Below are 13683 nucleotides of genomic sequence, written 5' to 3'. Positions count from 1 at the left end.
ATTTGCTATTTTTAAAAATAGATTTTTATATTTGTTTTCTACTGTTAGAATGTGGTGAGTTAGGTATTTAGTTTATATCTTAAAATAGCAGAAGTGGCCTCTGAGATGAATCTAGAGTTTGCAATTTCTTTGGGAAATTATATGGGTAAAGTATAATATGTTCTGACCTGATAGAACTTCATAGTTTAGTTGTTGTTTTGTTGGTTTTCCTTTCATGATTTATTGTTTTTTTTGTTTTCTTTCAATTAAAAAAACTGTGACATAATAGTTTTCTTCCCTTATGGATGTAATTCTAAAGAGAAATATAACATTTAGGGAATATGCATTTGGATTGCCCATGCCATCCATATTAACATCCTTACATTGATGCTTTGTGAGGTTTTAATTTTTCAAATGTTTTTTGTTAATATTTTCCAGGAAATCTTTGCCTCCTTTATTGCACAAAATGTAGTTGCTTGTGATGTGAGAAGAGTTACAACCATTCCTTCTCTTTTTCTATCTAAGAAGAATGGAGACAGTTGTGTCTACTTATAAGGCAGCTAAATGCCACTCTGGAGAAAAAGATTATTTCTCATGCTTCCATCTTGTAATTGCTTATTAGTGCAGACATGGAAATCAGGCTTTTCCTAGATGGCGATTGTGTGCTTCTCATTTGTTAAGTGCTTGATGTGGGATCTTGCAGCCTGATTTGCCTTCCCTGCCCTCTTCCTCTCCTCCACCCACTCGCAACAGAGGAGAAAGCTCAGGCCAGGGAGCTCTGCTTGTGTGAGGGCTGCATGTGATTCAAAAAATGGTAGAATTATAATTCTAGCAGTCTTAAACTGGGTGAACAGAAGGACTAGTGTTTGGGCTCCGATCTCTCAGTGCTCATTTGGGCTTTTGAGGATGAATACTTGTGAAGTGCTCTGATACATTTGAGTACTTTAGAGAAGCCACTGAGAGAATTAATTCTGGCTTTGGAGTTTGAGCACTTGGCCATTTCAGATCTTTCACTTTCCTTTTTAAGTAAAGAATTACAGGGGCAACAACCTATGTGCATAAATTGACTTGGGAGCTCTGTGGAAAACCATCATGGAATCTTATCTTGGTCTAATTAAAAACCAAAAAGAACATGCTATAAGCAAATTCAGTTAAGATGCACCATAGGCTCAGTGCTTCCAGTACTGTTCCCTTCAGGAACAATGGTATCCATATTCAGTAACTATTTTAAAGCAAGGAATGTTTTTAGTATTTTCTATTATTCCTTTGTTCTTTCTTTATATATATATATATTTTTGTGGATTAGGTTAAAATTAAGGACGTCGTAAGTAATGGGTTATGAACAGCTCACTGCGTTGGCTGATGGTTTATTCCCATGAATAACTTCTAGTTTAGGATATTTTTCAAAATGTCTGCATCACTTGTCTGGAAGGACATGTCTGAAACTTTCTTGGAAGAAATGACTTAATAGAGATATCTCTTAAAGCAGAATAAAAGTTCAGTGTTGAAAATTGATCTGTTATTTTCTTAATTTGAAAAGGTTTTGCTTTTCTTGATTTGGAAAGACCAAGAGTTAGGCTCTTCACTGGTGACTTCCAGGGGAACTTCTCTGGCTTGATAAGCAGTAAGGCTGTGACCAGGCTGGTAGGTCAGCTGCAGTATGTCCTACCTTTTTGTTCTTGTTCTCCTACACTATTATTTTAGTGGGATATGATGGAAGAGAGGGGACAGTACAATGAGAGTGTGTCGTTTGATTACACATAGAAAATTTTCGTTAGAGGCATGAAGACAATTTGTAATTTTGTGTAGGAAGCAGTAAAGAACAAGTTGGGGTAATTGTTTTGGAAGTAGAATGATATGGGAAGCAAGGCTCTGCTGCTGTTGTCACAGGTTGGCTTCCCATGTCACCCCCTCAAAAAGAAGGGATCTTGAACTACAGGCTGGTTGCGATTACTTTCTGTATTTTCTCGGTAAGTCTTTGTGGGTAGGCTCAGTGCTTCCAGTACTGTTCCCTTCAGGAACAATGCCATCCATATTCAGTAACTATTTTAAAGCAAGGAATGTTTTTAGTGTTTTCTATTATTCCTTTGTTCTGATCCTTAGTTCTACATGCTCATCTGTATTTCCATAAATCTTAAAATTCCTTCATAAGGTGAGAAAGGCTTTAATTATATTGAGGCTCATGTCTGTCTTCCATCATATTTGGAGAAGTTACTGACAGCAGATCCTCCTTTCCCCAGAGAGCGAGGCGAGCAGTGCTGTCTGCCTTTTGATCTGTAGACTCCCAGCTCTGACAGAGCGATGAGGAACCTGGAATTATGCTGCAGTCGTGCAAATTACTCCTCTCTTTTTCTCCCCTCGTTTTCCAAATGTGTTTTAGAGGTTGCTTATGTAGCTTAATTATTTTGCTGTTCTACTTCTTTCCAAAGTCCCTCGATAAAATTAGATGACTACACTCATAAGGAGATTATGATCCAAATATATTAGACTTTCCCCTTACTGCCAAAGTCATATAACATTAATGAAATTAATTGTGTCTTGGTATTCTTAGTTTGTCGTGCACAGACAGCACAAATTGAGTACTGGAGATAATCCTGTAGCAAGCTGAAAAAAAGCTTCTCACAGAACAATGGAATGATTAGTGACACCAAATTTGAAGACAAAGCTGGGATCTGGTAATAACAATTTGTGTGATTTCTGTATACCTGAAATATTAAATGCTTTCAAATGTGAACTAGTTCAGAGTTCTAAGTTAAAATGAAAGGCTTTAACACTAGTTTGTGTGCAAACATAGGATACTGCCAGTGGACTAAAACCAAGACTTGAAATAATAAATTTACCCAAAGTAGCGAACTGTTGCCTTAATTAGATATAGCTTCAAAGCATATGCTAAGATTTTTCCACTACAGCTTTTCATCACTTCAAGTTCAGCATGCCCTATACAGATGCTTAATTCGTATGCTGGGCCCTGTGATAAAGCTATTTCTGTCGATGAGATTCCAAAATTATAGGCACTGATGTCAATGCAGATGAGGTTAGCCTAATTTGGTCAAGAGAGGGCTATGCCATGCAAAATCTTCTTTACATGGGCACATAAAGGCCAGTGCCAAGACTGACAGGTGTCCAGTGGGTGGCAAGGAGCTTCAGAGATAAACATTCTTGTTGGTACCGCTACAATTCTTGCTTCTTTAAGAAACAATATAATAATCGTGTGGTTTTTTTTTTCAGCATCTCTGCAGGATAACTGAATAAAATGGGAATAGAACTTAATTTTACAAATATGATTTTTAAAAAATCCATCTGAAATAACTGTTTCTAAAATGCTGGATTCTTAAATTCATTTCTGTTTAAAGTTAAAGCTTGGCAATGAAAGTAGCATCTTGTTACCTTAAAATAATGGAATATTAAATTCAGAGGTATCCTGCTGTGAAATCCTTACAGAAAAATTACTTGAAAATTGTTTTTACTTGTAGGAGGTCTTGGAATGTTGGAAATGCAATAAAATGCACACTCCGGTTGAATAATGAGAAGCTGGTACGAGGACACTGAATTTTTGAGAAGGCTGTGGAAGGATATTGGTTATAGTTGAAGAAGTCCCTAAGTTGGTGATGTTATTTTTCCTACTAGCTTTCCACCTTTTTTCCTATGTCAATGTGTCAGCTGTAAAGTGTATGAAAAATATATTAATCTATTAATAGAATGCTTTCTTTACATATGCCTGTTTCCGTACCTCCTTTCATGCTTCCCCTTAATAGGGAATTGCAGTCGCATGGCATTTTTCGCTTGGTATTTTTTTGGTAATAATTTTGAGCTTGTAATTATTCTGTTCCTTTGTCAGCTTTTTCTTAGTACTGATACTTATTTTTTTTTAAACAAACCTCTTTCTTTGTATGAAAAAACCCAACAACAAAAAACAACCCACAAACAACCTCTGTAATGGAAGGCCGAACCTTTTCAGTGGACTATTTCAGTCTCAAACACAGTAGTCTTTTTCAGTTTAACACCTGCAGGCATAAGCCACAACACTACTGAAAAGCTGTTACTGGGTCAGCTTTATCTATGATGAGATGCTGAAATAAATAGATGGGGTTTTTGATGAACATGCTAACAGAATATTAATGTGAGGCAGTAACTGCACGTTGTACAAATGTGTAAATGCCTATAAAATCAGTCTTGCATGAAAATAGCTTTATTAAACTTCATTAGCGAGTTTTTAAAGCATTCCCTATAAGAAATTTGCATCTGCTGCAGGTCAGAGGAGAGTTTGAAAGTATCTAAAACAGGGTTGTATCAGTAGGTCAATAAAATAAGATATGGGAAGCTGGCAATAATATATTGCAGGCTGGAAAGTGAGGGAGGGAGGGTGTTGCAGTGACAGAGGTTGAGCCGTGGTATTTGGAAGGCTGGGGTTTGCAGCTCACCTGCTACTTACAGCCTAAGTTTAGGCAGTTCAGCTCAAATTGGTCTGCTTAACCAGTTCATTTGAAACTGGTCAGCTTAACCTTAATGGGCGTAGGTTTAATTAGTTCTTGGGAAAACTCATGGAAGACTACAGGCATTTTTGAGTATGGTGCATAAGCAAGTTCTAAAATGTTTAGTGCAGGCAAGTATCCTGCTGAAATTTCTCTGGAAAGAAGGTTGTAGCAGAAATTGTAACTCTGATTAGTTTTTGTTTGGAAGCTTGAAATGTTCCATTTTTGAGGGGAAAGAACTTAAATGTAGTTGGCCAACGTAACTTCTCTTGCCTTTTCTTTGTATTTCAGATACTGCGCGTTGCTTCCTAGTTGTGTGCTTTGCTTTTTTTGTGAAATGCTTAGGCACAGCCAATATGATCTTTCTTTGGATCTCTTTAAGCTTAATAAACTTTGTGATGACTATTTAAGTTAATTATTATTTTCGTTTGTAATGCCATCGTATTATTAAAAAAATACTATATTGATTTGTGGATTTGACAGCAGATGGTGTAACCACTTTCTGTGTTTGTCCTGTGTAGTCATTCAGTTATTTTAATGGAAATGATCACAGAATAGGAAAATAACAGCTAGGCTTGATTTATTTCAGATGTTCTATGCCATTTCTGCTTAATGTATTAATGTGAAACCTCCAGCTTTCCCCTTGAATTTTAATCTTTTTTTGAAAACGTCATATTTTCATGGGTTTATGTGATGGCTAGCAAGGAACCAGAAACAAAGAGATGATTTTATTACTGCCTTTTTAATGGTTAACATATTTTTGGAACTTTAGCATGTTCCTGTGGGCCTAGGGAAATCCTGAAATGTGTGTGGGTTTCTTTTTTTTCTTCTTATCTCTCCCCCCTTTCCCCCCCGTGGGAAATATTTTTTTAGTAAGATTTGAAAATCATATCTAAAATCCTTGCATAAATACCTGCTTGTAATAAATGGAAGCTGTGTTGCCTAGAGTCTCAATAGATGTCAATGTTTTAATTTTGTGTAAACTACTATTTAAATACTTACTACAAAGTGAATGGAAGTGTGCATGAGAAGTTTAAAAGTATCTTTTAGCAGTGCTGGACTAGCAAAAACACATTAGTCTATAACCAGGTGGGCAGATATTCCTGAGGCTTACAGGGAGGTTTGAGCCCTCATAGATATGGGAGATTACCCATCACTTGGGCGCCAAACAGAACCACTTAGGGTTTTTTTTACTCAATCTATTAATTTGATTGCTTTTCATGTCTGAATGAGAGAGAAGCCAGGGAGCAAGTCAAAAAGCAGCAGTTCACACTGTACCTTGACCCCATGCCTTTTACCTTTCCTTCATTGCACTGCATTGCTCTCCCCTTCGGGTTCATGAGCTAGACAGGCACATCAGTGGAAATTCATATTAATACACACAACTGCCCTCTGGGGAGGCCCTGGTTGCTTCCCCTTTCCCACACACACACGCTTCTGGGAGCCACAGAACTGCAGAAAGGAGCCAGTAATGTTCACATATGAACAAAAGTTATTGGAGAAGCTTCTCTCCAGAGAAAAAAGCTTAGACCTTGAATTCAGAGGACAAACTTCTTGTCATTTGCATCTTCTGTAGATAATTTATGAAGAATTATAACATACAACTACTGTGACTTAAATTTCTGTAATTTTGAGCGTTGTGATGTGTTGACAGTTTCGTGATGTTGTCCTTCTGTGAGAATGTAACCTCAGTATTTTTTATTTCAGTTTCCAGTTAAATATAAGGCAGACAGTAAGATAGGCTTTCACTGTTCAAAGGATGTGCTTTAGAAGTAGAACATAAATGTTTTATTATGAAGTCTAAAACATTGGTAGCTTTTCTTATCATGTATTAGTGTTAATCTGTTTTGACTTACATAGCCAGGTTACTTCCAATATGTGAAGTATGTGGGAACTGAAATTACTTTTTCTTTGCTTCCAATATACCATTCTTTGTTAAAGGTATGTTTAATAATGAAACACGGTAACTCAGAGCAGCTAAAACTCAGTTTATTGCATCTCACCTTAAGAACAGTTCGTCTTCAGAGAATGGGTTGCAGTCTGAGGTTGCAGTGGTACATTGTCTTGTAACAGTGGTACCATTTTTTAACTCTTTGAAGTCACAGATGTAGGCTTTCGTATTGAAGTCTAAAGCTGGTCGAGTTTCTTGCTGTGCTGCAGACCTTTTGTGCATGAGCAATGACAGTGTCTGCAAACAGGTCTGGACAAATATAAGCCCTAGCTGAGCATCTGTATGACCACACTAAAATGGTTTTCTGTCTAAGCGTAATAAGTGTCACTATGTCCAAAACACAGTTGAAAAATGTGTGTAGACTGTCATCTTAACTTCTATTACTTTTTATTTTGTTTGTTTCTTTAAAGAGGATTTGGTAAAAATGGAGTATAGCTTTGTGCCAGCATCTCTTCTCTGGAGACAAGCAGAAATCTAAGCTCTGTGGATTTAAACAAAGCTGTAAAATGCAATTGTAAGTAAGCAGTCTCAGAAAAATAGCTGAACAAAATGAGAATGAATATTATACTGTAGAACTTCAGGTCTTTGGCTAAATACATTTTTGTAAGAACAAAGTTTTTATGGTACAAACTGGCACAGTGACAAACGATCTAGTTTAGATCCTTTAAATATATAATGGTATGTTCTTTACTATTAGGTAAAACAAATCATCAGAAGATTAACTAAAGCTCATTATATGACAGAGGCACAGAGAGTATTCTAATTTCTAGAAAGAAGTAATCTGTTTCTAGGTGTTTAATCTATACAAGGAAATTAAAAATGCATTTTTGTCCATCCCTCAACTAAGATATCTGCATTTTTGCCAAATAATTTTTCCAGTGCTATATGGCCATTTCTGTTACATGAGCATGATATTAAGCAAATAAGACAAAAGGTTAAGAACAGCCATCAGAAAATTGCAATGTTTAAAGTGTGCTTGCTTTGGCAAAGATTTACATGATTGTTTCTAAAATATAGCATACCTCTCACTCCTTTTGGAGTTGCAGTGTGTATAGGATGATCCTGATAGTTTTCTATTGCAACACTAGAGTGGCTGATGAATGAGTTGTGCTATAGAAATGCAGGGTTGTTGGCTTCTTTTCATTTGCTGAGATTAGATGTTGTAGTTTTAATGAGGAGGGGGGGTTCTTTCTTTTTCTATCTTATGGAAGAGTGAAATTGAAGATGTATAAAAATGAGAAGTGCTCTCTAAGAAAAAAGGTAAATTCTGCTTTTTGGATTTGTATTTGTCCTTGGCTTTGAAGTTTGTGTTCTGGAATTCTAACCCCCAGATGTAAGATCAGCCAGTCTTCTGAGTTTAGTTGCGACAAACTGGCTAGTAGCAATGATTTATATGTAGTAAAGAAGGTGAATTTTGCTAACGTTCTTCAGCTTTTCCTGTTTGCTTATTGCTTACTAGCTGATAGAAAGCTTAATTAATAAACAGCTAGAATATTTGGAAACTTGTATCTTGATGCAACATAGGCTATGTGGCAAATGCTTTAAATAAGAAGCTGATTTGGAAGTCAAATGCTTAGATAACATTTTTAATTAAAATACAAACGGAAGTAGCACTTGTAAAAGTTGGTCACTGTTTATACACTGTGAAATTCTAAAAGGTCTGTTCTCAGTATCTGTAAAAATAATGGTGTATTTTTCTGTTTTCTGTGAGTGCAGTGTTTCGTGGTTGGGTGGTGCTGCAGTGATAGCTACCTGCATTTGTTATAAAAATACTTGTCATATATTACCATTTAATAATTCTTTGCAGAGAAGTCTGCCGGAGAGAGAGATTGTATGTAATAGGTAATGAGACAGGGAGAAAAGCGAAGAAAAGATGGAAATGAGTTTAGAGCTGTGGTGTGTGTGGTGGGTTGTGTTTTTTGATTCCTTCCCCCTCGCCCCCCTCTCCACTGTGTGCTGATGAATTGGCAAGTGATAGGCTAATTCCTCAGCTGTCTTTACATGCTGTTAATACGAATATGGTGAAGTTCCGTGGCTGGTCCATGACAAGTACTATGCCAGTCAGGAATGTGTCCTAGAAACCAGTGTACCACAAGCACGGTTCTGTGCCTGTTCTGGGAGGGGGTGTTTGAAGGGCAAAGGAGACCACACAGAGATCTCATTTCTGGGCCAAGTGCACAAATGCACATGTGTGAAATCAGGTCGTTGTGGAGAGCAGGAGTGATGAGCAGTGGGCCTCAGACTTCTGCATAAAAACTAATGTGGTGATAGACATCTGTGAAGCCCTGCTGCATTTAAACAGGAGCATCACGTGAGACCAAATAACGTCTGTGAAATATGGTGCTGTTGCTTCAGCTCTGGATTTCCTGAAAGTGTTACTGAAATGTTTTTTGGGAGGAGCATTTAAAGACACTTCTGAAGATATGGTAGCTACTGAGGTTTGTGAGGCAATGCTGAGTAATTCTTCAGGATTGCTGAATTTTATTAAAAAAAAAAAAATTGTAACAGATAGGTATTTAGAAATATACAACTAAAACTGGGATCCTGTACTTGATACTTTGAATAACAGAGTATGCTAGTAGGAAATAATGGGTTTCCAGGTGGACCCTTGGAGACCTCTAAGACTGTATATGAAATAATTAGATCCTTGCAAATCACTATGGAATGTTAATGGGGAACTACTTTGAATCGGTAAGAGCTGGTCCAATGTGATGCCAGTTTCACAATGAGAGCGAACTGGTATCTTTAGAAAATTCCTAGTGGAATCTTTGTAACAACTGTTGCAAGATCCCAGGTGCTTTCTGCTGTATTGATAATGAATTCTTGTTCTGTGAGGAATGACACAGAAATAATTCCTCAGTAAATGCAAAAATTATAGCAAAATGTGTCTTTGCTTGGGTGCATCAACAATGTCATGTCGTTAAATTTACATAGGAGTCATTTGGATATTTATGTTTGGAAATGGTAAGAGACAGCAGTTGCCCTTGTACATTTGAGCTGATGGCAAGCACAGGAACTAGGCAATGACTTCTAATGCTATATTTGAGTGTTAAGTACTGGAAACCTTGTCTTATCAAACATAGTGCCTCTGCATGCATTGAGAAAATGAATTTAAAAAAAACCCTGAAATAGAATCTGCTAAAAAGCAGGGAAGAAAAAGAGAAGAAAGAAAACAAAGCAGCAATGGGAACTTCCATAATTTTTAAAAGACAAAAAATGCAATATAAGATAGCTGTTCTTTCTGGTGTGCTCCTTCATTTCAAGATGAACCTGAGAACAATGTTCACAGACCAAGGGTCACTGATTGCATTCCCAGAACTTACATAGATAGTGTACTATCACAGAGCGAGTTTAGTACTATCTTAAGTCTTCTACCTGGGGCTTTACCATACTTGCTAATGACCTTGAATAATTTCCATCTTATGCTTGTAAGACATCATTGATTTCACCTTCACCTTAGAATTGTTAATGGGGTTATTTACAGCAGTACTTTCCCCAAAAGAGGTACTTTATTTTCTTTGTTGATTTCTGATACAAACTAATGCACTTCTTGCTTTTCCTTTGTCTACGAATTCGGAATCCTGTTTCTGAAACAGTCTTTGTTTCCAAGTTGTAGTTAAAACAAATAATGCTGCAGTGATGCGTAACAGATGGGCAAATATTTTTATTTCTGTGTTCCGGTATTAAACTTATGCAGGAGACAATAGTTTTAAGAAAAACTTCCAGTAAGATTAAGCTAATTAATTAAACCACTTACAGTTGGAAGACAAAAGAGGAAGGTGTGATTACTTTATATTGCTGTGTTTCCTATGGTAATGTTGTGTTTCCGATATCGATGGAAGAAAGGCTTGCTCCATACAGCTGGGATAAGACCATCCACACACTCCAAGAACATCTTCATGTGTTTTGAGACACGAAAACAGAGAAGACTGATTGGGGATTAAAAACAGTGGTGACAGAGAGAAATGTTTGACCTTTCAAAGATCTTAAAGCTATACTTGTTTTATTTGGAGGAGAGTTCAATCTTAGAAGCAAATCACCTCATTGTCACTGTTTATTGTGACCATTTGTTTGTTTTCCAGAGTGGTTTCAGTATGTGCTAACCAGTTTCCTTTCAAAAGAGACCGAGCCATTCCACTCCTTGTGTGACCAAGTGTGCTCTGATCCTAAATAGGGTCATAGAGGTTTGACCGATTATCGACTATTTTTGGCAGCTTTGAACCTACTGTGGTAGAATCCAGTTTGGGAAGTCTGAGTAAATGTGGCCTGCAAAAAAACCCCTCTCTTGGGCTTCATATAGTATAGGTGTAAAGACCTCAGCAGCAGCTGTGTTTTGATCTGCTCCAGTTGTGCCAAATTGTTAATGCAGATATGGCATAAATACCATTTATTTATTTTTAAGGAAGATCAGACTGATGATGACTAATTGTCAGGGTGTCTTAACCTTGTCAAGTGTTTGGAGATTGTAATGTTTTTACATCTACCTCTGTGACAGTTTGTATTTTGGGTGGAACTTGACAGACCTTTAGATAAGTGCTGTATTTATTAAGTGAGGTACCTAAAGCTCCATTTGAATGTTCTTGCCTATGGTTTCGATCTGACTGATTTTCAGGGGCATGAGGAGGGAACAGAAGATACATGTTTGCAATGTAGTGGTGCTGTAGGAATCTACAGCTTGGTGTCAAGATCATGATTATGGTTTAAAAGCCAGCACAAATATTGGGAATTGTAATATAAAACAACAAGGAGCCCTTTCTCAGTTGCTGAGTCTTCTCCTTTGTTCAGTACACATCCACTGTGGCACGTGTCCCCTTTTTGTCTGCATGGGAGGAAATTCACCATCTTAGTGTTGAAGTTACTCCATTGCTAATCTGTGCTAACTTTTGTATTTTGTGTGCATATTGGAATTTGCAATATGATCTTATAATAAAGTAATTATAGGAAGAGCAGAATTTTAATGTAATTTACCTTTAATTATTCCACTTCATCTTTTTAAACTCATCAGTATCCCACACTGTTCCTTCCCCCCCTCCCCGTAGCTGCTGCCTTTTTTTTTTTCCTGAACCAGTTCAGGTTTCTTTGTATTTCTGAGATGAAACATTTTGTTGGCTTAAAGTGACTCTCAGAGCTGCCCCAAGTATGTAGGACCTCTTGGCTGCATAATCAGTGCTCTTAGAGGAAGAGGGAGAGGGGGATTGTAGGGAAGTTCAACCCTTGGAGGATTAAACCAAAGCAATTTGCCAGTTCAGGCATGAGTGTGTGTAGCTGGAAAGGCAGTATGAAGGATGGCTTGGTATTCAGTGGACAAAAGAAGAGATTAGAGAAACATAATCGGTGTCAGTGGTTGCATATGTTTAGTGCATTGAATTTTTTCATTAATATTGTTTATGGGAAGTTGCTGTGAAAAAAACCTTGAAATATGTTTTGAAGTTCAGTTCATAGCAGTTTTCCAGGTCTCAAAGGTGAAAGGAACTTGTGAATACGGACTATGGGTAAATATGCTGGAAAGAGGCTCCTCATAGCCTTTAGAGGCAAGGCAGTATCCTGAGTTAGCTCAGGTGCCTTGAGTACTGGAGTGTGATCCTGCAGCCTAGCAAGCTTTGCTGCATTAAAATACATGCTATAAAAGCACATAATCGTGGTTTTTCATTTCCTTTAGCATTTCTGCAGGGTTTAGTAAGGTTTGGCTATTGGCCGTGTCCTCTGATTGTAAAACTTTCTCGTTGGGTCGGGAGTTGGCAGTGAGGGGTACGGGGCAGCGCAGCTCACGCAGGGCACATAGCTGGGCTGTCAGGTGATGGGGCCTGGGCGCAGCTGTCGGAGGTGCGGGCAGCCCCTGCCTGCTCCCTGCCTCCTCCCTGCCTGTTCCCTTGCTGCTGCACGCCGCTTCTCGGGCTCCGGAACCCTCACACAGCTTCTGGCAGCGCCAGGGAAGAGATTATGCTTCAGGTCTTCGGGGTGATCCAATGGGAATTGTATTGATCTGGTGTTTAGCTGTGATCCTTATCAGATGGATTACTTCTAAGGTAGGCATTTTATTATTCTGTTTTGACTAACTGGGTTTAGAAGTAGCCTGAGAGAAAACAAGTCATTAAGTACTTATTTTTCTTCTTTAAAATCTAATCTGTTTTGGAAACACATCATTCATCATTTAAGATTGTGTTTCCTAAGTGTTCATACATGATTTTGTAGCTCTCAACTTTTGCCTGCCTTGAAGTGGGAAGAGTGTTTTGTAGCAGTGCCAGATAGGAGACGGGGAAAAGGGAATTGAAATGGCTTCCGAATGACAGGGCTTTGCTTGTCACATCTACTGACAGACCTCCAACTCTGTAGCACTTTGTGAAAATGAGGAAAAACAATTTTAAACGTTGTGAGAATAATACAAATTAGCATATTTTGCTTCCTGGACAGAATATCCATTTTGGTTTCAGGGTTAAAGGAGTGGATATACCAGTTTTGTTTGCTTGGGTGAAATACTGGCTACTTCACTTACTTTGTAGCCTTTCCATTTGAGATGTGTGCGTTCTGAAAAATGTGCGCTGATGTTAAACAAAATTAGAAGTTTCTACTCTCTCATTCTAAAGAGCTTAAGTATCCCCACAATGTATATTGTGGTAGTAAACATAGGTGGGATTGGTGTCTGGAGGTGAGACCAGTCTCTTCTCAGCATAGCTTGCTGCCTAACCTGGAATTAATTCCAAAAGAAGGAATAAACTTAAACTTAGGGTTGTGAAGGAAGGCCAGAATCATTGGAAAGAATAAAGGAAACTGAAAAAAAAAACAGATTTCATGCATTTATATACAGATTTTTTTATTTTTTATTAATACACAAGTTTAATGTTTTTGAACAATTAACAGGTAAATCGGAACAAACATGAATTCTAATTTGTCGTGAAAACAAGCTTTATCAGGTATCCATGCCTGTACTGTTCGGTCATTGCTATAATAACCCAGTTCTAAATTTACTAAAAGCAGAAAGGGTCAGGCGTAGTTGCTAGCACTTGTCATAAAGTTTTTACCACACCAAGAAAAAGACCAGGGTACCCTAATGAGTGTTGACTTGTGACTGAAGGCAGATTCTAAATGCCAGTTTTACAGCTGGTGTGTTAGCCTAGTACATCATCCATATTTTGCTGGTATATTCTCAAATTGTTAGTTTTTCAAAACTTGACATAAAAAGCCTACTTAAGAATTGTGTCTGTAATTCAGTTTGGTTAAAGATTCTGTTAAGGTTGGGTAAAATGGGAATTCCAGGTGGCTGACATAATACAGTTAAGTATA

The 13683-nt window shown here is 37.6% G+C and overlaps 1 protein-coding gene across 8 annotated transcripts in view; it reads left to right on the top strand.

Annotated features, from left to right (window-relative positions):
* Positions 1-13683, top strand: part of PDE7A (phosphodiesterase 7A) — an 82465-nt gene that overhangs the window by 22702 nt on the left and 46080 nt on the right. Inside the window, exon 1 of one of the 8 annotated variants that reach the window (XM_065053664.1) lies at positions 3595-12428. The exons of 5 other annotated variants lie outside the window; for them this stretch is intronic. In XM_065053664.1, coding sequence (XP_064909736.1) covers positions 12369-12428 — 60 coding nt within the window. In that variant the 5' untranslated portion in view covers positions 3595-12368. Of the gene's footprint in view, positions 1-3594; positions 12429-13683 lie in introns of those variants that run through there. 2 more of the 8 variants (XM_065053667.1, XM_065053669.1) reach the window with 2 other exon arrangements.

The sequence above is a fragment of the Columba livia genome, chromosome 2, assembly GCF_036013475.1.
Source record: "Columba livia isolate bColLiv1 breed racing homer chromosome 2, bColLiv1.pat.W.v2, whole genome shotgun sequence".
Classification (NCBI taxonomy): Eukaryota; Metazoa; Chordata; class Aves; order Columbiformes; family Columbidae; genus Columba; species Columba livia.
This window is presented reverse-complemented; position numbering and strand designations above follow the sequence as displayed.